This window comes from Diadema setosum, chromosome 22 (assembly GCF_964275005.1).
Source record: "Diadema setosum chromosome 22, eeDiaSeto1, whole genome shotgun sequence".
Classification (NCBI taxonomy): domain Eukaryota; kingdom Metazoa; phylum Echinodermata; class Echinoidea; order Diadematoida; family Diadematidae; genus Diadema; species Diadema setosum.
In genome coordinates this window covers 10,952,979-10,978,552 of record NC_092706.1, presented here as the reverse complement: position 1 = coordinate 10,978,552, position 25,574 = coordinate 10,952,979, and the positions used below count along the sequence as shown (strand labels likewise).

At 37.1% G+C, this 25,574-nt stretch overlaps 1 protein-coding gene across 1 annotated transcript; it reads right to left on the bottom strand.

Annotated features, from left to right (window-relative positions):
* Positions 1-1,334: 1,334 nt before the first annotated feature.
* Positions 1,335-23,732, bottom strand: LOC140245107 (uncharacterized). Its single transcript, XM_072324703.1, has 4 exons — positions 23,653-23,732; positions 9,610-9,823; positions 2,637-3,276; positions 1,335-1,579 (listed from the first exon to the last, which is right to left on the bottom strand). Exons 1-4 carry the CDS (start codon positions 23,730-23,732, stop codon positions 1,335-1,337), a joined length of 1,179 nt encoding a protein of 392 aa, XP_072180804.1.
* Positions 23,733-25,574: the final 1,842 nt, after the last annotated feature.

Sequence of the window (25,574 nt, the reverse complement as noted above, 5' to 3'; positions counted from 1 at the left end):
ATGCCTCGGGTGACAGGACTAGACTCCTGCGACAATCGTTCCGGTCTTATTTTCTCCAAGGACTTAGGGTTGGGGTTGTGATAGAGTTTAAGGTTTAGTTTCATGTGAGGGATTAGGATTAGGGTTAGTGTTATGTTTTGGATAGAATTTATGTTTGACTTAATAGCATGCAGATATTTCATGGAAGCACTATTGTCGCAGGAGCAAATGTCATGGAACCATACCAGAGTGTCTCTACTAACATTTATATTATGCACATTTCTTTCACATCAAAATCCTAGGAATATTCCCTTGGCGACGGTAACCCATGGCAACAACACCAGTGCTTGTTGAAGACTTTCCCGACCCGCGCCCCGACCTAGCAGCAATGTATATGATTACATGCACCATGCAACATTATTATCAGTTAGAACCCTCCCCCCCCCCCCCTCCAAAAAAAAAAAAAAAAAAAATTAAAAAAATTCCATTGTATACAACCAATGAAAGAATTCTTGTCCCCCAGGTTGACAGGATGAAAACTTGCATAAAATCATTATGATACCTCATGAAACTCATATAATCATTTATATTATTTTGACTCACTGTGAGGTCTCCAGGATAAAACATTAATACATTTCAAACTCATCTACCGACATATTGCTTGATATTTGTTGTTGTTAGTCTTACAACGTTGGTCAGTAGGGTCCTAATAATAACTTGCTGTTGTGTTTTTTTCGTAGTTTGTCACTTTCATCCACTGAAGTTCATTCAAAGTTCTTCCAAACTTTGCATGCGTCCGTTGTTGATGCTCCGGGCTGTACCATGGCCATCAAAAAGTAGACCCATACAAATCGATTGTCCTGGAAGAAGTCTCGTGCGATCACAAATCAAATTCTCTGTTAGTAACAGAGTTTTCTCGCTGGAATGTAGGGCCTATCTTACAGCTGTATGACAGGCAACGAGACACAGCCCCGTCGCTGTACCGAAGTCGCGTGCTTTGCACGGCGTCTGGTCGGGCTATACTATGACAGGCGAAATTACGTGGAAATTAGCGGTTTTATTCTCTCCCAAAGAGGCGATAATCGCCACACCTATTAGCTGAATATGGGCTATCCAGCCATCTTCTCAGATGGAAATGAACAAACACAAACAAAACAAAACGCACACGCCACATACACACACATAAACTTGCACATATACACAAACACACACACGCACTTTTTTTATGTGCTCTGATCTGTACATTCATACATGCACATAAATACACACACAATATGACACATAATCTCACGCAAACGCACAGAAACACACCAAAAAATCTGGGCTAACACGCATGATTATGACCCTACAAAAATTCAGCTCGGACGCCACGTCGTCTTGGCGCGAAAAGAGTTCCGACCGCGCCGCACGTATTTTTTCAATTGCGCCCTCGCGCGCCGATCCATGAAGGTGTAGATCATGGGATCCAAGAGGGAGTTGGCGAAGGCGAGCCACATCGTTGTGACGCCGAACCAGTGGCCCTCCCCTACTGCGATGAAACCGAGATGGACTAGCATGTACGGCATCCAGCAAAATATGAGCGCCATGACAAGAACAGCTCCTGGAAGGTAAGAAGGGAGGAGTGGGGGAAAACATAGCAAATCAAAAACAAATCATGGTGCGAAAACTCACATGAGGCATGTTATACCGAAGGTTCGTTAATCCTAGAATTGAAATAAGACTGGTAATAATCATCATCATCATCATCATCATCATCATCATCATGACGATGATGATAATACTTATACTACTACTACTACTACTACTACTACTACTACTACTACTACTACTAATAATAATAATAATAATAATAATAGTAATAATAATAGTAAAATAACGATAACAATAATGATTAGGTCTTATCTATCCAGGGTAGCCTCTTCAGTGTTGCCACTGCTCTACCAGAGGGCCCTGCCATTATTATTACCCCAGCGTTGCCAGGTACCCATTTGTACGCCTGGCTCGAAACGGGTGAACGTCACGAGACCGACACCCACGAGTCATACAGCTCACGAGTCATACAGCCCATGAGTTCGACACTAAAAGCCAACAAGGCCCACGAGACCGACACATTACGCGCCGTGTTGTATCTGTCGAACTCGTGGGCTGTTTTTTACCTAGTGTCGAACTCATGGGCTGTATGACTCGTGAACTGTATGACTCATGGACCTGTTTTCAATGTCGAACTCGTGGGCTGTATGACTCGTGGGTGTCGGTCTATGACCCCCTCGAAACGGGGTATCACCCTAACTCCCCTACCCTTCCATCTTTTGATTTATCTGCAAACATCTGTACAGTAGGATATTGAGAAAGAATGGAAGTGAAAATTATGATGTGATTTACTTTTCGGGAGCCTAAATAATACAAGCTGTGCTTTTGATTTAGGCTATCCCACTTTGGTTCTTATGTCTACTATTTATTCATCATTTTGTTACAAATGGATATGGTATCAAAATATGTGTTTGATTTTTTTTTAACGTCAAAACGACATAATGTTGTGGCATATTCATTGTAACTCAATTATGTTTGTTATCTATTCTTGGTAACACAAAGTGGAAATAAATTGAGATCAAAATCAACAGAAAAAAACGATCAAAATGAATATCTTTTACACTAACCGACAGCTGCAACCCTTGTCTCAACTTTCCACTGTTTTATTTGGGCGCTGAAGCTGTGTTGTCGAGATACTTTCCTCTTTTTCCTCTTAGTCGTACTTTCGTCGTCATTCGCCTTCTTCGACGCCATGGAGTACGCTCCCGTCGTGTGCTCCCTGCTGATGCTCGACGGATCGTTCGCGTCGCTCTCGGCGGCCTCGGCAGGGACGTTGGACTGCCGCTGTATCGCCGAGTTCGACAATCCAGTCGGACGATCATCTCCGTTCACGGCCGCCCGCCTCGTCCGCTTGAGACGCAAGCCGACTTTCCTTAGGTAGAAGACGATGGCGATGTAAAACAATATTAGGCCCGGTGTCAGCACGACCAGGGTGAACATCCCAAAGACTCTGAAGAGCGGATCGTCCCAGGAAGGTGAACAGTGAAAGGTGCTGGCGTGATAGTGATACATCGACGTCGCCCCCGTCAACGGCATCAGCCCCAACAGCAGCGACGATGACCAGGAGAAGGCGATGAAGACGAACACCCGTCGCTTCGAGGGCGGGAACCGCTGGGACAGAACGACAGCCAGGAACCGCTCGACGCAAATCGCGAGGATGGACATTGGTACGACGATTGTAAAGAGGAGGGTGAGAAAACCGTTTGCCTGTACAAAGAAAAAGAAACAGATGTCGTTTTTTGGGTTAGGTTTGTTGATTTTAATTCCTTATTTCAAGAGGCCATTTCTGCACTTTCTGTTTGCTAATGTTTGGCCTAATCGATGTTTTACAACAAAATATTGAATTAAAGTTCAATAACGGCAGCAAAGTAAAGAAATGACAAACAACAGCTCATAACAAAGGTATATGAATAGATTTTTACATGATCTTGCATTACGAGGTAAAATAATTATGTAGATATCGGTATACATAACAGCTACAAAATGCAGATGGCCACCATGATGATAAACAATGCTTGAAGAAATGACCAGTCTCATTCGATATGCAGTGGCATAGAGAGTGATACTAGAGTGTAGCAAAGTGCATGTGGTGCTAATTGCGTGCACGTGCTAGTGAGGATGTACTCAGGCATACACTCAACAAAGAATACACTATATCAAAATGTATGACCAGCAGTATAGTCTCGTAAAGTCAATCAAATTATATTGCGACATAATACGTTTCGGTTAGCTCAAATGACAATAAAGAGGCAAAAGGATGTCCTCTTCTTGTCTCACACCAACTAGGACACTTGTCACTAACGGAGCAACCATTCCCCCCCCCCCCCCACCTCACTACCAGCATGACCAGCGCAAATGGAGCCGGTGAAACGGCTACGATCATGGTAGCGGACGGTGATAATAATAATAATAATAATAATAATAGTGAGACTCTTATAAAGCGCACATTTCTACCTAAAAAAGATACTCAAGGCGCTATACATAGAACAGAGTACATATTGTGTCACGTTACAACAGTATCACAAAAAATAATAAGACAATAAACCAACAAACAATAGGCCTATATACGTACACATACTATACATACAGGTATACAATATTGTCAATTTAAATTTGATGGTGCAGATGTAATGAGAATAGTGGTGGTGTTTTGATTCAATTCAATTCAGTACAAACTTTATTTTCACTGTTTTTATGATGGCGATGGGACAATTGATGACGCACGTGTTAACTATTACGACGATGAACATAAAAGGATACAGGATAGTATCAGGAATAAGTATAAACGTGAATATATTAGAAGAGAAACACAACAAAATATTGATAGACTAATTGCTGATTTGGCAGTTGAGCTTTGGGATGATGTTTTCGGTGAATCCGATGTTAACAGCTCATATGAATTATCTATAAATAAGTTTCTTTTTTTTTGTATAACAGGAATATACCCCTTGTACAAAAGAGAAAAAATAAGAGAAAGCCTCGCAGACCATGGATTACTAAGGGTATTTTGTTATCGATAAAAACACGCAATGATTTATATAAGAAAGCGTTACACACGCGATTAGATGCTGATTTTAATAGATATAAAAAGTACAGAAATATATTAACAAATATTATACGATTGTCACGTAAATTTTATTATTCAAAAAATATTGAATCTAAAGGATCCAATACAAACTCAATTTGGAAGATACTTAAGGATCTTTTGGGAAATAAAAAAGTTATTTGTTCTAAAATTATTGAAAATGGATATGAAATTACGGACCCAAGTGATATTGCTAATTCTTTTAATGAGTATTTTATCAATATAGGATCAAATTTAGCATCTTCCATAAATGAAACCGATATTGATTTTATACAGTATTTTTCTGAATCATTTGATATTTCTCTTTTTTTTCTCACCAACTTCATACCATGAAATAGTTAACATTGTTAAAGACCTTAAATTTAGTAAGTCTTCGGGTTGTGATGGTTTAAGTGTTTATCTCCTTAAACAGATTATTCATTTTATCGCACCCCACTAGTACACATATTCAATATATCTCTCAGTTCTGGCCGCTGCCCAAACTCACTGAAAATCGCAAAAGTGATTCCCATCCATAAAAAAGACGATCACACACAAAACTACCGCCCAATATCCCTTCTCCCAAGCAGATCAAAAATTATAGAGAAAATTGTTTATAAAAGACTATTTACTTTTTTAAATAAAAATGAAATTCTTATTCCGAATCAATTCGGATTTAGGAAAAACCATTCCACAGATTACGCTATTACTCAACTTTGTGATAAGATAATTGAAGCTTTTATTAATAAGGAACATATTGTTGGAGTTTTTATGGACCTGAGTAAGGCATGTGATACTATTGATCACAAAATTCTTATCCGCAAATTAAAACATTTTGGAGTTCGAGGAATACCTCTTCTATGGTTCACCGATTATTTATCTAACCGTGAGCAATATATTGAATTTGATTCATGTTCCTCCAGGAGGTTAAAAATCAATTGTGGAGTACCACAAGGGTCTATCTTAGGCCCTCTGTTATTTCTTATTTATGTTAATGATATAGTTAATGTTTAAACCAATATTAACTTACATTTTGTTTGCAGATGATACAAATATATTTTATTCACATAAAGATCCACAGATACTTATCCACACACTTAATTTTGAATTAGGTAAAGTTTCTTCCTGGTTCAAATGCAATAAATTATCTTTAAATATTGATAAAACTAATTTTATACATTTCAAAAACGTTCATTCTTCTGATATTGAATGTAATTTATATATTGATGGGTTACCCCTTGTGGAAAAAAAGTCTACTAAATTTCTTGGAGTAATTATTGACGCTAATCTTACCTGGAATGAACCTGTAAATAATATAAGTAATATTGTATCAAGAAACATAGGTATATTGTTCAAACTGAAAGATTTTTTGATAGAAAAGTCTCTTTTTATTTTATATGATGCACTGATTTTACCATACATCACATACTGCAATATGGTATGGGCAAATTCTAACAAGACAAAAATTCAGTCAGTTCATCTTCTCCAAAAAAGAGCACTCCGCATTTGTACCAACTCACATTATCTTGCAAATTCTTAACCATTATTTTTTAAATTGAAAACTTTGAAAATCCATGATATTCATGCATTACAAAGCGCAATATTCATGTACAAATACAAATCCAACACCCTCCCATCCTCGTTCCACGACCTATTCACTGTGAACTCCACCGTCCACGCTTACCCAACTCGACATTCTAAAGATTATCACCTCCACAATCCCAAGTTAATGATAGCTCACAAGTCAATTAGACATCATGGACCTGACGTTTGGAATAATCTCCCCGAGCAAATTAAGACAACCACCAAATTACATTCTTTTAAGGCACTTATGATAAAATATCTTTTATCGAAATATAATGATGTATGAGTGATAAGAAGTTTTGGGTTTTTTTACGTTCACTCACAAACAGTTTATATTGATATAGTATTAGTTTTAGTACTTAAATGCGCATCAAAATTGTTGATATTGTATACAGAAGTATGTAGAAGACATACATGTGACACAAAGAATATAAACCAGAATCAATTTAATCAGGTATATATACCCAAACATTAAATTAACAAAATTGTATTTCATCGCATGCGCAGCTCAGCACAGCACAGCACAGCACAGCACAGCACAGCACACACCTCAGCACAGTATTATGGTAAAAAATGCCTATTGATAACAAATAAACGAAAACTATTTTGAATTCCCCCTTTACTTTTGATTTCATAAATTATTACAATATTTTGGATTTGACTATTGATTCTATTTTTGTAGACACGTCCGTTATACAGATATGTAAATCGATTTTAAGTCTCGATCCATGTCAAGCTGCTGCTTGGTATAGTGATCGCGGTCTCCTGCTTTTCTGTTATTATAATAACCAAGAAATATTGAATTTTAAAAATCAATTTATTCAAATCCCCTCTGTTATATTCTTTTTTTTCTAAAATTCGTTTAATGAAACGACGTGATATACTCCGAATGAATAATCAATTATTATTTACATACTCTACAAGTGTTGATTTAACGATTCGCCTCCGAACTTTTTTTTTGTGTGAATGATATGCTACACGTCTTATACATCGAATACTGTCATGTTCATAGTGTGTGTGTATATGTACCTTGAATTGATTTGCAAGACAGTATATGCTTGCTTAAATGTCGTGTAACGTTAATTTCTAAATATGTGTATTATTTTGTTGTGTGTGATTTGGAAAAAGGCAGAAATAAAATCAATCAATCAATCAATCAATCAATCAATCAAATCAAAGTAACAAAAGAAGGCGCAAATTAGCAGCAAAATCTGAGGGTATGAATAGCATTGGTAAAGTAAACTTGATATGGCATGCGTGCAAGTATTGTTATGGTTTAGTCATTTCCATCCATCAAGAGGTGGTAGCAAATATCTAGAAATAGTACCTCATCGTCCTCATCAACTACAAGAGCAAGGATGGCATGACAAGGTAAGTGGTTGCACTGGTGATACCAATATCAAAATTAACCCATTACACACGAGGAATCCAGCTGGTTCTTTTTTTACAAGGTTGTACCGAGCTCTCCAAATCTCGCATTGAACGGGATTAGATAAAAAATATATTGTAACTCCATGTTCAAACTGACTTTGAGAAACAGAGTGAAAAAAACCCCCAGAAACCATTAATCTAGATTGGCAATGAACAAATTGTAAGAGGCTTTGTTCTCGAAAAACGATACTATAGGGACGACTATATTATGCAAACTAAACGTGGTAACCATAATTATTATCGCCTCAAAAGTCTTCCGCTGATTTATACGAAAAGTACCTTTTTGTATTCACTGAATATTCCTGTTTCTGATAAAATACAGAGAGCAAATCGACCATCTGGCAATTACGGGGTTTGTGGTTATGAAATATCAACAAACAAGATTTCTATGGCAACTTCATGCATAGTTTTAAAAGTGAATAATTGTGAGGCGCTTTGCATACATTAGACTACGTGACTTCCTTTGAGCAAAATGGTAGTCACAGCATGACGTCACTCTTTCGTGAAAACAATGTGACACTTTGAAAATCCCACACCTTTCTTATCCTGTTATATGTCCAACTTCCATGACACCTCAACTATTCGGTTTTCTTTGAGGTTACGTTGATTTGCCAAGCCAACGTAAACTCGAAAGGGTTCCATTCTTTACTGTGTAATGATTATTTAATTTTTGCTCGAAGAATTGATTCCAAATACAGTCAACTCAGCCTGCCTTAGCGGCCACCTGCCGTATACGACCGCTAAAAACAACTCCAAACCCCCGAGAGAAAAGCCATGTTCATGACCCTGTCAATAACGGCCACCTGTCTATATCGGCCATTTTTTCGTCTCCCTTGGGTGGCGGCTATAGACAGGTTTGACTGTCGATAACACTTTAAATAAGTAGACTGTGTGAGTAATAAATCGTACGTTCACTTATATAGTGAAAGAGCAGAGTACTTTAGTGCATTCAATTTTCTTTGCTTCCTTTTTGAAGATATTTCGAGAACAAAAGCGACAGAGACATCAAAACGATTCCAAAGTGCTTTCGATGGGTTCTCTGCATTCTGTTATTCTTGTCCCGAGTTGACGAATCTTGGCATATAGATGTGTACATTTCTCATAATACCATGTTTTGCTCTATCACTTATCTTGTCGTATTTTCGTCGATGCGGTTCGGCAAAGCATAACAAAACGAACCGAAATAAAAGACGGCAAAACTAGAAGAAAAACAAAGCAAAACAAAACAAGAAAGCACATAAGTGTTTTTTTGGAAATGATAGCAACAACAAAAAATGTTTCACACAATGCGCACCGCATTAGTTGTCAGATGATAGTGAGAAGAGTAACGCATCATCCTATTTCACCACTTTCACTGGATAACAACACCTCTTGTATTTCACACAATACATGGTTTTGATATTTGTCTCTCACGCCAGCGGTCTTTTATGCTGGTACAAGCTCCATGGCTCACACCGAGCAGTCTCTGATCATGCACAGTCACATACAGATATGATTGCAACGAAAGTTTCCCCAACATATCATGTTATCCAATTACATTGACAAAGGTGATGCGTGCAGCGGCTTGCATGAAAGTCCATGACACATTCCATTTGCATTCGGTGAAAGCTTGAGAAAAAAAACACACACACACACACACACAAAAAAAAGACAAAATCGGACAATTAGTTGAAGAGATCTAAACTTACAAAAGTTTTGTTTACTTTAAATCTTCGCTGCATTTCTTTCGAGGTATATAAATAACTTTGTTATAAAGGCAAAACTAGGGTGACAACTTTGACGTTAATCATGGTAATAGTCCGTTACTTGGATTGTTGATCATAGCACTTCTTTATCATTCAAACTGAGATTTCGTTGTGGGAAGGGGCATTTTCGAAAGTTTGGCAGCAAGACAAGGAGGGAGGGGGCGGGGTTAGGGGTGGGGCTGACCAAAGTTTTTGTGTTCTTCGTATACCACTAACTTTGCACGCGGCACCTTGAGAGCTGAGAAAGCACCCCCTGTCGAAGACTGAGGCCAGCGAGAAAGGCATGGTGAAGAGGGATATCCCGAGGTCCGCAACGTTCAGGTTGAGGATGAGCAGGTTGTGGGCGTGGCTTCTCAAACTGGGCGTGCGCAGAGTGATGCAGATGGCCACAGAGTTGGCCAGAGCCGCGCCGACCATGAAGATGATAAGACTGTATAAGGAATAAAAAACAACAACAAAAGGAATACGTCAATCAAACAAAGCAACCAGTCACATTAGAACATCAGTGGTCATGACTGATGTGTTTATAGAGCGGAAACTCTGCGCCGCTTGAAGATCAATGTTTTTGTTATTAGTGCTCGATCCTGAAGTACGGGGAATTCCGTAATATACATGAAAGGAAGTGAATAGTGAAGAACAAATAAGATTTCATGTAACATGACCGATGACATGCCGTCTTGTACTATTTATAAAAACAAACAAACTAGAAGTATACGTTCAGCGTATCTATAATGTAAAAAAGTGCACTTGAGATCACATTATTAATGCATTTTCCCTCGATCTTTATTGATTTCATTCGCAAATCATACATAAAGAAACAACGCATTCTGGATACAAAGCAATATCAACATCATTTTGTAAAATTGACTGCAATATTGCAGTATTTACCTAAATCCCGCACTTTAACATCGACACTGATAGTAAATCAATCGAAGTCAAACTAACTAAACAATACCATCGAAACAATACTTATTATAAATTGCATTATCGGTACATTCCACTTGAGTATTTCGACACATGAGACCACGGTCCACTTGATTGTGGAAGCGTAAACATAACTCATATTTCACTTACAAGAGAATATTATGTACAAGAATACATTATACAACTCAAGAATGAAATCTCTCATAAAAGTCCTCTCAAACCCCTCCCAAGCGAAACAAATCTTGATCTATCCTATCTAAAAAGAAGTCACACCATATAATTCTTACTACAATCCCTACTACAATTAATCATCTTCTCCTCCAAGTCCTTTTATGAGGCACCATCCATTTCAAGCTTAATCGCTTACGATGGCAGTCACCTGCATTCAATTATCTCTGTTATTTACTGAAAAAAAGTAACATTTTATTTTATGTTTCTGTGTATGTATACTGCTCAATGCAATTGCTTGTGTGTATCTAATTGTGTACTGTTATCGATTCATTTCACTGCACATAAAAAAAAGCACATACTATTCTTTGTCTTTGTGTGTTTTTTTAATTTGTATTCAATTTATGTCTGATTGAATGCGGAAATAAATCAAATCAAATCAAATAAATCAAATCAAATCAAATCAAATCAAATCAATTCCAAGAACACCATATCATGGACTGCAGCCCCCCTCCCACCATTCCCCGACACAAACATACATATACACACTTAGAGCTGCCAAAAGAAAAGAAAAAAAAAAATGACCCCCAAATATTCAAAATCTGAACAAAACTAAAAATACAAATTCACAAAAACTCACGATGCCTACAGCGGGTTTCGCGAATAGAATAGGTCCCTCAAAGTAATGATTATGCTGACCGATTAATTCGCACTATATACATGATTATACATGATATACATGATATAACTGTTTAGTTTATCATATGTTTTACCTCACGATCTGTGCTTTATCAGGTTCTATCATCCGCTGCAAATGAATTTTGAAACTCTAATGCGAATGGCTTTCAGTGATATAAACATATTTTCCCTTTTCACAAAAAGGTATTTATAGACATTTTAGACATTTTACATTTTTGTAATCAGATATTGTATTGTATATATATATATATATATATATATATATATATATATATATACAATGAAAAGAAATTATCGATACATCCGGTTCCAAAGCGGGTTATAAACAAAAATATTGTCAATTTTTCTTGGAGGTGAATCCCCTAAAGGAATTCTTGTTTCAAAACTCTGTGGCACGCGATGTTCCTTGAACTGTTAAAAATAACGTGTTGAAATAACTGTGATGTATGCCTGCAGCGATCATATTACGACAACTCAAGACACCCTTGAACTTCGAGTTGTACTATTTTGGGTTTTTTTTTTTTTGTGATATCAAGGGTCATGGATCTTTCCAAGACTTATAAGACACAAGCTGCTGGGATATTGTCTCGTGTACCGTGCACCGCGGCGTTCCACTCACGAAAAGCGGTGTGCTCACCAACGCTCCACGCCGACAAGACAGGGCTGCGATACGGTTTAAGCCCGATGGGCAAGATGGCACCTCCGTATGCACTGGAGCCGGAATCAAGAAGTATAATTCCACACAATGTTACTCTGATAGACTGAGTGGATTGAGACGAACGGAATTGCAAAACTTCCACGAACGAGAACAAGTTGTAAAATTTCAAGGTTTTACAAGTTTTCACCAAATATAAAGTGGTATTAGTAGTCACCATAATTGGAACTAAGCTACGGGGACTCGCGATGTAACCATTTTATGATTATTCTCTTGGTTCTGTGGTTTGTGCACAAATGTTTGGTTGATGTTTCGAGCTGATGATTCAGGGATCAAAACTCTTTCCCCAACAACTCACAGTAGGTGTGAGTTATTGATCACGACAAAATGGAAATCGAATTCAGAATGTTTTCGTTTTTGATATCTTATCAATTACGGAAATTAAGTGAAGATTCGTGTATGGGCCAATGAGAGAATTGTGGTTGTTTAACAACTACCACTGTTTCCATGGAAACCTAGGAAGCTTTGAAACTCCATAAGTGTTTTTCTCCCACCTCGCTGTTCGTGTGATATTATGGTCTCCTTTTATCGGCGCCAACGCGCAATTGATTCAAGTCGTGTGAAAAATAATGCGCTTTACTGGTTTTCGTATTTGGTATGCGCGGTACTTCAAATCGACTGGTTCCCGCACTTCTTCAATTTTCAATCAGTCTTCACCATCAACAACCAGGCAGCTTGCTAAAACATCGATCAATGAGTGCAACTGGATGTTAAGCGCTGATAGGTTATTCGTATGAGGATCGAATAAGTCATGTGAATTGTACACAGAGGATTCGTATGAGGAATAAATCATGTGAATTGTACGCAGAGATAAACTCTTGTAGGTCCTGAAGGAAGTAACATCCATATGGCGTTGCATACATTATTACAGCTGACATATTGGACAGCCCATTACTTGGCCTAGCTCAGGGGGTAAGTATCCCTTGATATGAACACCCTAGTAAACTGGTCCATTCTGTAGTAGTTGTTCATGAAGGCTTCATATCTTATACCAAGGAGGTGCCGCTCGCCTAGTACCTCCTTGCTTCTACCAACTTTAACCTGGGTATGCTCGAGATTGCGCCGCTCGATCGGGCCCTCCGTATAACGTCACGTTTTTCCAACATTATACCTCCGTTCTCAAAAGTCTTCACTGGCTATCAGCGTCCAGAAGAATATAAAGTTGAAAACCCTGCTCCACACATGGAAAGCGGTACATTCCTTGGCACCACAATACTTGCAAAATTTTGCCTCAGAATTACGTTCTGGGCAGAAATCTCAGTCCAATGAACTATCTCAACCGTTGGAGACAAAGGCTTGTATATACTTCTACAGCCTCATCTCTTCGGACTGCTCTTCCACTGATGATCCAATCAGCAGAATTAATTAAAACATTGAATGAATCTGAAGTCATATATGTTCGCATCTTGTTTTGGTTGAATATCTGGTTAGATTTGTTTTGATATATTTCTATCTCTCCCTTCTCCTTTTCAATTTAATTTTGTACAACTGTATGTAACTCGCTCTATTATTACATCCCTTTGCGCCTCAGAATACAGGTCACTAGATCGATGGCGCATTACAAATGATGTGTTTATCATAATCATCATAGTGATTTCGGCAGGCGAAGTAACAAATGTTGAAGCGTGCCGCCTGCCTTGCAAATAGCACCCATCAGTGTACAGTACATATCGAGAGAGAGAGAGAGAGAGAAAAGAAAGGTAATCCATCTTTGGAGGGCTGCTATTCCATAATTGTCAGCTATGGAGAGTGCAGTTTCTTGTTTACGAGGGAAATAAGAACTCTTCCTCTTTCCATTGATACCTAATTATGTTGGCAAATGTCATGCATGATTGAGCACATCAACTTTACAACAATGCAATGACAACAATGCAAAAGTGCACTTTTTCCAAGTTTGAGTGTTATCGTGAAGGAACAATGAAAGTCTCACTGAATGGATGAGATCTGTCAATGAAAGTGGTCAGCCTGCACGACAGCAGGTTTGTGTTTAGGGTTTCCTCTAACCGTTTATGGCCCATAACCTTCAACATGGCCATGTTGTCGATAACTTGGACACTCCCACAAAGGTTCAATACATTGGTTTGTCGCTATGAGCTATGTGTTGAATATGAACAGAGAAAAATGGACCGTGGGGGTTAGCCTTTGTGGGAACCACCGAGTTTTCTGACAGGTGGACATGTTAAAGGTTTAAAATGGACGATAAAATGTTAGAAGAAACCCTAAACACAAACCTAAACACAAACCTGCATTCGTACAGGTTGACTTGTGTGTTTGGCCTTGAAAATTCATTGACAGATCTCATCCATTCATAGAGACATTCATTGTTCATTCATGTGACACTCAAATTTGGAAAAAAATGCAATTTGTCATTGTTGTCTTTAAAGTTCATGTGCTCATTCATGCATGACATTTGTCAACATAATTAGGTACCAATGGAAAGAAGAAGAGTTTCTCTTTCCTTACAACAAAATTGAGCTCTCCATAGCCGACAATTATGAAATAGTAGCCCTCCAAAAGTTGGATTGCCTTTGATTTTGATAGGCGCTGTGGTGTACAGCTTTGTGTTTGACTGAAGATCCTTGCTCCTCCGCAGGGACTATATTTTCTTTGATCGTGCACAGCACGGATATCCGCGTCCGACATTCAACGCTACAAAAGCAAAAACCCGAGACCGCCACGTCACACATACAGTCCTGGGAAATGTCGATTGCTTTTTCTTCCTTCGCGTGGGAACATGATTAATGACACTTCAGAATTTGTTACTTTCATTTCTTACAACGCTGCAGCTGCATCGAAAGCAGCTGAGCGTTTTACTTCAGACAGTATTATTCAGTTCAATTAAATTAAATTAAATTAAATTAAATTAAATTAAATTAAATTAAATTAAATCAAATTAAATTCAATTTAATTCAATTCAATTCAATTCAATTCAAATGAATTTATTGGGAATTTTCTGCATTGAATATATATTACAAGTGAAATACAGTCATTTCTGTTTATTTTCAAGAAAACATAACATACAGTGTGTACATCCGAACATAATTGAGATATACGTGTACAGATTGAAGAAAAGAATAAGAGAGCACGTCAATTGGGAACCACTCGGGATATAGTGAATCAAATGATCTGACTGATTTATGGCGCATGTATTGGGAGTGTGAATGCAGAAGACTGTTGTTTGTTTGTTTGTTTGTTTGTTCATTTCCATCTGAGAAGATGGCTGGATAGCCCATATTCAGCTACGTTAAGCTGGTCTTCCATGGGGTCCAGTTGGATGGGACCACTTCATCGGGTTAAACGCCCTGCTCTTTGCGATGAATGAATGAAGCGGGATCTTTTACGTGCATGAGTTGTTACTCTCTCATACACGGGACCTCCATTTCATGTCCTATCCGAGGGACAGAGTGTTTTGCCTCTTGCTAGAGGGGACGGTATGCTTACGCACAACATTACTCAGTCCAAACTCGGGTTCGAACCCGGGCCCTTAGGATCATGAGGCAGACGCGCTACCGACTGAGCCAACTCACCGCCCTGTCGTCAAATAATTCAATTCAATTCAATTCAAATGATTTTATTTTCAATTCAAATAATTAAAAAAAAATTCAATTTAAATAAGCATGTAGCTTGAAGATACAACAGCCTTAAAAGAGAGGGAAAAAAGAAAAAAGGCAAAACACACATTATGTATACATATCGAAAAGAAAAGAAAAGAAAAGAAAACAACCCTGAGTCATTCTGGCATCACATTGCGACAACAAAAATTGTATAGACACTATTATGTACAGAGAAAGAGGTGAGTGAGGTGAGTGCTGGTGCAAGTGAATGGGTCCAGCAGGCGCTCGCGGAACTATTAGGTGCCTTTTAAGATAACACAACTTAAATATGTTTATTGAATAGTTTGATGTAAGGAGATTGTACAGTTATAAACACTATCTACAACAATAAAATATTTGTGTTTTTCTCTCCGCGTTACTGCTTTTGTTATTCCCCTTATTATCTTAATTCGGCAGCATCCACCGATTACGGGACAATCTAATCACTCAATCTTGGGTGCACTTAAGTAAGCGCATCTAAGCGCATAAAACAGTACTTAAGGGAAACCCAAACCCAAAGAGAAATGTGGCTTGAGTTAAAGCGGCAACATTAGTAGAACACAATAGTGAAAATTTGAGAAAAATCGGACAATCGATGCGAAAGTTATGAATTTTTTTATGTTTTGGTGTTTGAACCCCTAGATGAGGAGACTACTTAAGTTTATGACATGTGTGTGGACAATAGTTATAAAAAAATGAAGAAAATTCAACATGTTTTCACTCCTCTAGCATAATGATAGAGCGTTTGACTAACCGCTTTCAGAAAGCAGGGGGAATAATTACTACCATTAACATATGTCAGTATCGTATTGATGGAATGTGTAATTTTCATGAAAAAATTAATTTTTGTGGAATTCCCTCATTATTTTCTTTATATTGTTGTCCACAATGACACCATAACCTCTAGTAGTCTCCTCATCCAGAGATTCCAACACCAAAACTTTAAAGATTCAAGCTTTTGCATCGATTGTCCGATTTTTTCCTCAAACTTTCACTAATGTGTTCTACTAATATTGCTGCTTTCACTCAATCCACATTTCTCTTAGGGTTTGGTTTTCCTTGAAGATATCAGAAATGCGCGGGGGGGGGGGTGGATAAATACTATCCATAGAGTCATAAACAGTTACCAACATGGGGAAATATCCTGTGATTGCGTTTGAATATCACTTCTACAAAAACTGCTCCTTCTATGTAGGCCCTACTAAGCAGACCTATACCACTAATGCGATTTTACTCATCCCTTATAGCGAAAACTACAACATCTACTATTGCACCGTACTTACTGCGACTGCTTATTTTTCTCCCAGTTTTTGTGCCGTGTCCTACTACTTTCACTTTCGCAGCTTGCTGCTTTACTTTTGAGCTTTCTGAAGACCACAATAAAAACGAGGAATTATAACGCAATTTATCATGGACGACGTTTATTAACCCTTCCTCGGATCGAAGTAAAATGAATAAAAATATGATCTGTCCAATGTCTAAAGAAGGGTAAAACAGATGAGTCCCTTATAGCAATGTGTATAGATATTCGCAAAGATCACAATGACAATAATCAAATGATGATAATACATATACGACACTGTAATGACATCTATACGACAACCACCCAAAACAATGTGTTGCTAAGGCAATGCAACGCCAGAACGATGGATAAATCCAGCTTCCCTTTCTAATAATAATAAAGATAATGATAATGATAATGATAATAATAATAATAATAATAATAATAATAATAATAATAATAATAATAATGATGCTAATGATAATTATAACAATAACAATAACAATAATGATAATAATAATCATAATCATGATCATAATCATAATAAAAATAATAATATTAATAAGTTCTAAATATCTGTACCCCAAAATAACAGTGTTAGTATCTTGTTCATGGATGTACAAATGTGGAAAGAAAATAATAATAATAATAATAATAATAATAATAAGGTCTTATTTGTCCAGGGTACCCTCTCAGGTGTTGCCACTGCTCTACCAGAGGGTCCTGCCATTATTATTACCCCAGCGTTGCCAGGTACCCATTTATACACCTGGGTCGAGAGGGACATGGTGGGTAAAAACATCTTGTCCATGGACGTAAGAACTTGGCGGGAATCAAACTCGGGTCCTCCGATTGGGAGTCGGGAGTCGTATGCTATACAGCGCCCCTTCCGCTTTGTACCTTCAATATAAGTTAGATACACTTTATCTTTTCTTTGCCAGCTGTCGTCTCTTCAAGCTGTCTGCTTATTTCAACGACACCCTTCTGTATTCCCATCCCACCAAATTTTATAACATAATTCAATCAGATCACAGTTTGTTCCTCTTTCCCGAATAACTTTAACTTTTCTTTACCCTTCCATTCTGTTATCACACTATTGTACATGCGATATCAGTTATGTTTGAGTGTACCGATTGGACGTCTTTTTTTTTTTTTTTTGCATTCGAAAATGGACAAGAAAACAATTGCACTGTATTTCATTTGAGACGTGTGTCATGGAGAAAACTCTGGATAGTTTTTGATTTAAATTGAAGGTTGAATTGAATTGGGATTGTACAGCTGCGTGGCTAATCGTTCACTGGATGAACTTTCACCTATATAAGATAACTCCCAATAGGTGTCCGCGAGAAGAAACTAAAAATGAAACACTAAAAAATGAAACACTAAAACAACGAAACAATGAAACAGCTCTCTTTATCGGCTAGCGGCATGGGAAGATCAGTAGGACACTGCAGACAAAACAGATGTTCACGGAAGTTTTGTTATTCATTTTTTATAGGGGAGATATATCATTGGATACATTACATTTCTACTGCTATCATTTAATATTGTAACCTTTGTTATACTTTAGTAGTAGTAGTTGTTGTTGTTGTTGTTGTTGTTGTTGTTGTTGTTGTTATTGTTGGTTTTTCTCCTAGCACATAATGAATGTATTATGTTTTCCTCGCAGAACTTGTGCCGGGCTGACTTTTTATTTCGTTTCATTTCATTTTCAAAAAAGAATAGAAGTGTTCAAAAATTATATCATGAAAAAAAAAAAACAACAACCAATAAACATAATCATTTTAAAGGAGAACTCCAGATGGTTTTTAGACTTCAGCATTTAAACACCTATAAATTGGTTACCACTGCATGATTACAGAGTTTCAGAATTTATAGTGATTGCAATGAGGAATAAGAACGTTTTCAAAATTCATAACAGATCACAATGAACGAGGATGGTGACATAACTGCTGCTTCACAGAACAAAAGAAGAAAGCATGATAATCAAATTCTACACATACAGGTGTAGTTGTTCAGCAAGTGGTATGGTAATGGAATATTATTACATTGCTACATTTAACTGGAATAATATATGTGAGCCTCCTCTATCATCATCCTTGTTCGGTGTATTTGTTTTGGTTTTTTTTTAAGAGTTTTTGTTTCATCCGATCAATGACCACAATAAGTTCCACAAATCTATAACCATGGCACTATCGATTTACGAATTACATGATGCGAAATTATAAAAATCGTCTGACATGCCCCTTTAATTTGTAAACCTCACTCCACTTCCTTGATCTGCCTTTCCCCATAGCCATAATGGGTCTGTAATATCGTTCTTTTTACCTCCACCAAGAGGCTATGTTTTTCTTTCTCCCCGGCGTTGGTTGGTTCATTTTGTTTGCTTGTCAGTTGTCTGTCTGTTTGTTTGTTTGTTTTTTGTCTATCCGTTTGAAAAAATAACTCAATAAATCATGTAAACGAATTTGGATGAAATTTGCGGCTAAAGGTGATAAGAACACAAGGAGTAGATGATGAAATTTTGTAATTGATCCGGATCACCGTCTGGACGTAACATAACTGAGTATTTTCCGGTATGTATAATGCATATCTTTATTAGTTAGTTGACTATCGTTTATTTTTTGTACTTCGTAATGTATATATGCTTATGATAGAATTCCCAATTTACTTTGTACTATGTTTGTTGGAAGAAAAATGAAAATGATATAAATGAATTGAATTGAATGGAATTGATATAGGACTATAATATAGGAGAGAAATCATCATCATGGGTCTAAATGAGCTGCTTAGCGTTGGTCTGCGCTGTGCGAGTACTTTTACAGTTTTCAAATGTATTTGTTTACAAGCTCAAACAAACAGTTAACGATGCAATGTTTCATGGGTGAAGAAGTCATGTTGTATCGGAAAAGATGACATAGAAGAAGAAAAGGAAAATGGAAAAGAAGAAAAAGAAAACGAAAAACAAACCGGGAAATAAAGTACTACATAATTTAGGCATTAACAAGACAATCCATCAAATACAAGCAAATATTATTCTTACATCTCGATTTCATGCCCGTTTCATTTATTCATTTATTTGTTTTGATGTTTTGACTTATTCGTTTCTGCAAACATTTTCCTGGACGAACTTCACAAAAAAAAAAAACAAACATGTTAGCAAGTCAATAGCATATGCTTACTTGAATGGCGAATGCAGAGCGAAAAAGAATAAAACCAATAAATCCGTCTAGATCATGTTGACAGATCAATGAAAATCTGTTGACTTTTTTGTTCATAGAATGCAATGAAATGGTTTTGTTCTCTACTACAATCTTATAATTTAGATTCCTCGTGTTTACATACATGTGTCAGTCGCTTTCATATCTGGCTTTGCTGCTTGGAGTGACAGCCAACTCCTGAAGGACGCACAAATTTAGCCATTTCGGTTGGACATGATGCATTTACCACAAACACAATTGAAACTGCTGTGAGCATACAGATGTTTGTTGAACGCATTAAGTGATTGTTTCAGAAATCTTTGGGTGTTTTTTTCCCTAAAATAATATTGTACATACAGATGTTTCAAAGTTTTATAGTTTCGTTCTCACGAGAATAGGCCTTTTTGCTTCTCGCTATATTATGATAAATTTCACAGGGAAGATCTTTAGAGCAACAATCACGATGGAGCAATCTGAAATAGACTGGTTTCACCGTCAACTTTGCATTTAGAGTTCATTTTGTTTCTAAATATACGACGACAAAGTTGATTGACTTGCATCTGTACCTAGCCAGTGTTTCCATAGGAACGTCTGTAACGCGGAAGAACGAAAAATGTAAACTGTAGGAGTGTTTTGGACGTTTTTTAGTAAAGACAAAGAAGATGCTTTGGTTCTTTACGTATGCCAGCCCCGATGAGATTTACTGAAACAATTCCTACTTTCCTCGCTTGGGTCCCCAAACCAATCAAAATATATAGCATTCATCATCGAATCAAATTTCCCTTTGTACCTGTCTCTCCTCTGTAGTCGTATCGGATTCCGGCGTAAAGTCTGCAAATGTCTTTACAATACGGAAAGCCTCGGTATAAATGAATAGAGTTTTGTGAGAATGCATTTTGCACACTACACTATGGGCAGATAAAACAATGACCCGTGAGTTAAACGCGAGTCTGCATTCAATGTATAATTATTCCATATAATAACTGTATAACGGATGTTGGGGGGGGGGGGAGGATGCATTCTTATAAAGACAACTTCCTTTTTAAAACATACTCGCTGTTTAGTCCATATACCGTCCCATCATGTCATGGAAAGTGGAAATGAAAAACCATGACGTTCATTACAGAGGTATACGTTGGAAGTATACATTACAGGTATGTATTTATATATATATATATATATATATATATATATATATATATATATATATATCTTTTTGATTACAATGTAGTTAGACGTAAATAGGAACACGAGGTTAGATCCAGTATGAAGCACAATGATCATGGCGATGCAGGTAGCATTGTCACATTTATGATTATGATAATTATGAACGAGCGTACATATACATCCATTTTTACGCCATTTTTACAACGTTTGAATATGTTATTTTTAACAACTTCCTGTGAGTATTATAGTTTAACGAAACAGTGCGTTCTTTGATACACTTCATTTCCTCTTCCAGTAGAGTACCCAGCGCTAACTATAATATTTTCCAGGCGGAAGAGGAAGAATTTGTAAGGAAACTGACTACTTTTCGGTACATTCAACAACTTTGTGGCAATGTTTCAATTTCACTTTCGAATCGTCTGATTTCTCCACTTGTGCGAATGAAATCATCATGAAAAATTAACAACGTTCTCATTAAATTTATTTTTGATATAGTGTACATGAAGAGTATTTAAAGAAACAACAAAAAAATACAAGCATACAAGAACATACACTATATCGCTCATTATCATTCGTTCGGTTCAGTAACTTTACTGCATTGTTTAATAATAACGGAATTCTTGATGTTCAAAACAGCTTAATGGGTGCACAATAACTTCCAGAAGACATTACTGAAAGCGCAACCTGAAAAAAAAAAACCCAACAGATCAACAATGCACAGCAAAATGCAAAGCAAAATGAACAAAAGAAAATGATTTTGTTCGGACAATCAATGGACGAAGTGTCTTATCATGTGATAAAGAAAGTTCTCATTTTGCTTCTTCTCTAGGAAACACGAATTATTGATATCTGTGGAACTAAACAAAAGTTGATAATTACGATCGACAAACGCTAAATAGATGATCACATAATGGTCGCTTAATAATCTGCCAAACGCTCTGAAAAGTACGATAGCATTTTTGTTTGGTGTGTATGCACATTGTGTGATGTTCTCCAACTCGTAGAAGAAGAAGAAGAAGAAGAAGAAGAAGAAGAAGAAGAAGAAGAAGAAGAAGAAGAAGAAGAAGAAGATGAGGGTGATGAAGATGATGATGAAGAAGAAACAGTTGAAAACAAATCAGTAAGTCAACCGTAGACATTTTTTTTCCGAAACATCTCGACCCCTGCCCGTGCTTCTTTACAACAAAGCCTCGTAAATATGCAGACTGCGTAACTTGATAATGGTGTTACCCGCTTCCCCTGATTAACGTTGCAGGTTTGGCAAGTAAATATAAATCATAATTTCTTATCAGTTGATATCTTGTTTCTCTTCTTTTTTTTATTGGCGTGTATTCCTGATAAACAATACTTGCCTGCAAATTGTCTACATAATCATCATTATGTCATTAACATATTCACTGGTCAAGAAAATGTGTGTGTTCTATGACGAAGATAAAAGGACGATACAAGAAGCTTCCAGCTCCTTGATAAATTCGACGTAGCTTGGTAAATTCGTCAATGAAGAAATTGAAACTCATGGCGGATTAAGCTCGTTTATTGACCTTACATAGATTATCTTTGAAAAAAAGGTGAGTTGTTCCAGAGAGAAGGTCATCAGTATGAAATTTGTATATCAATTTAAACTATGAGGGATCAGGTTAATCCATGTGTGCTTTGAATACCAGTGGGTTAAAAAAAAAAAAAAAAAACTTTTTCTGTCCAAAGTTTCTGACACAGAATGGGTTAATCTTGCATAAATCCATGACATTGATCGCACATACCGGAATTTGATTTAATCGAAAGGCAGTAGGCATGCAAACATCGTGAGAAATCCCTTTTTTTTTTCAACCTTTCAAATCTTCGCTTTGATTTAACATGATTTTTCCCTCTTCTTTTGATTTCTGTTCGTTGAAACATGATCAACATGTCCATAATCATTTTGATGCATGGCTTGATAAATACAGAGTGTAATCCTATACTTAGCAGCATATTACCGCCCCCAAAAAGGAATATCGCAGATTTAAAGTCTATTTCTGCATTTCATTCAAATAGGGAATTTACCCAAATGGGAGATTTTTGTAAAGGTGCCAAGAAAAACCGGGTGACCCGGTCGGCTTTCTTGTCACTGGTATTGTCATTATGATTATCAAGGTAAAAAGCAGTAAAACGACAACATCGTTGGCTGTCACTATCAATTGCCCTAATCTTCACCGTCATCAATATCATCATCATCATCATCATTGGTGTCATTAAAGAAGAAAAACGGCTCACAATCACTACTTTGAGAATTGAGAGGATGATAACCATAGAGTGGACGGACATAAACGAGAAATGAAGCAGGATTTTTTTAATTGTCAAAGGGGAATGGAACAAAAAGGAGGTTCAAAAACATGATTAGTATGATCACAGTTATTTTCTTTATGGTTTAGCAAAATGTCTACATTCCAAGATGATGCGGTGGGGGGGGGGGGGGGGGGGAGGCTCCAAATCCCGAGGTCCAGCCTCGCTCGAAGTAAACCGAGAGGGACTTACCTTGATGCCTCAACCGCCACAATCGCCGGGCTGGTCGCATTCTGCGTTCCGTTGCAAATCATGGCCAACGGACTCGGCATCCGCAAAGCCGCAAATCGCGCAGAGAGTTGTGGTCTATTTAAAAAGTCGATGACATCTCTTTGTTTTTAAACACCAAGAGGAAGAGAAATTGTGTTGAAGCTGGAATTTGTAGCTTTCCTTTTTTGCCTTGCGATGAACTAGGCACTCAGATCTAGTGCAAGAAAAAATTCCAGTGAAAGTCTTTTAGCACAAAAGATCGTTAAGGTGTAAAGTATGTTAACGCAATATACAAAGATGATTCCAGTATACGCTCCGCCAATTTTTATGTAGCGCAGACGCGAAAGTGTGTAACCGGGATGGAAATGCGGGCATGCGGGTATGTGTGAGTACGGGAAGTGTATGTGTGTATTTAAACCGTGTATTGTTTTTGCTTAACACCTAAAGCAGGCGATAGGTCAAACGCGTCCGTTTATGCAGGAATAATGGATATTGCATTATTATGGTTGTATCGAAAACCCAGTCACCTTTTTTCTTTTTCTTTTTTAATGAGTACTCTGTATGACTATTTAGGGGAATGGCAGATTGTTGAAGAGGAAGAGAAGGGGAAAGGAAAAGGATAGAAAAGAAAGAGAAAAAGGTAAGGGAAGAGAGAGAGGGAGAGTGAGTCGCGTGTATCTATCTGTGTCGAGGTATGGAGTTCATTAAATTTGATTTCTTTGAAAATGCATACGGTATATTAATATTAATGTATATGGTCCATTTGTCACAATATCCCCTGAAAGAAAGAAAAAAATAACTGAAAATGAAATGTCTGAATCCGTTGACAACTTTTAGCTGTGGAGAGCTTTTTTTGTTTTCGTTTGTTTGTTTTGTTGTTGTTATTCTTTTTTTCCTTTTTATGTCACTCCAATGATAGGCAAATTTGCCTTTCTGGAGACCACAATAAATTATGAATTAGATCAAGAGAGCATGAAAGAAGGGTAAGACGCCCTGGGCATTCATTCATTCATTCATTCATTCATTCATCCATCCTTTCATTCATTCATTCATTCATTCGTTTATTCGTTCATTCGTTCATTCATTCATTCATTCATTCATTCATCCATTCAGCCATCCATTCATTCATTCATCCATTCATCCATTCTTTCATTCACACATTTATTCATTCATTCATTCATTCATTCATTCATTCATTCATATGCATTCATTCATTCATTTATTCATTCATTCATTCAGTCATTCCTTTTTTTATTTTCGTTTCCAAACAATATACAGGGATAGCACAAACGTCAAAATAATGGTATATTCTTGTAACATAATGTATCACATGATCAGTATTGGTTCAAACATAATCGTGTCATTGCTATGAACTGGATTTAGCCAAGGGTTAAGTGCCGCAGTGCCTGACGCGGGCTACAATTTCAGGCTCAAGTTCCTTCTTTCTCATTCGGTGTTCACAATAACACAGATGGAGCTCGTGATCTTCTTCACGGAGAGTAACATTTGTAGCAATAAAAGAAAACCTATACAATTATAATCTCTCTTAAAAAACCCAACAACAACAACAACAACAACAACAACAACAGCAGCAACAAAACAAAACAAACAAACAAATTAACGTCAACTTTTAGTTGCTGACAGATAACACAAACAACCAATATCATAAACAAACATCTAAAAAAAAACCCACCAATTGTCACTTCAATGACATCTATTTTCAGCAAATACTATCATACATGTGTAGAAATAAACAATGAGATAAATTTGAACGTGCTACGGGCACATGTCTATAAAAGTGAAATGATATACGATATCAAAATAAATGGAGACACAAGACATAATGGTACGCGTAGGTACAAAGACAGAGGCAGAGACAAAGACAGACGGACACACAGACACAC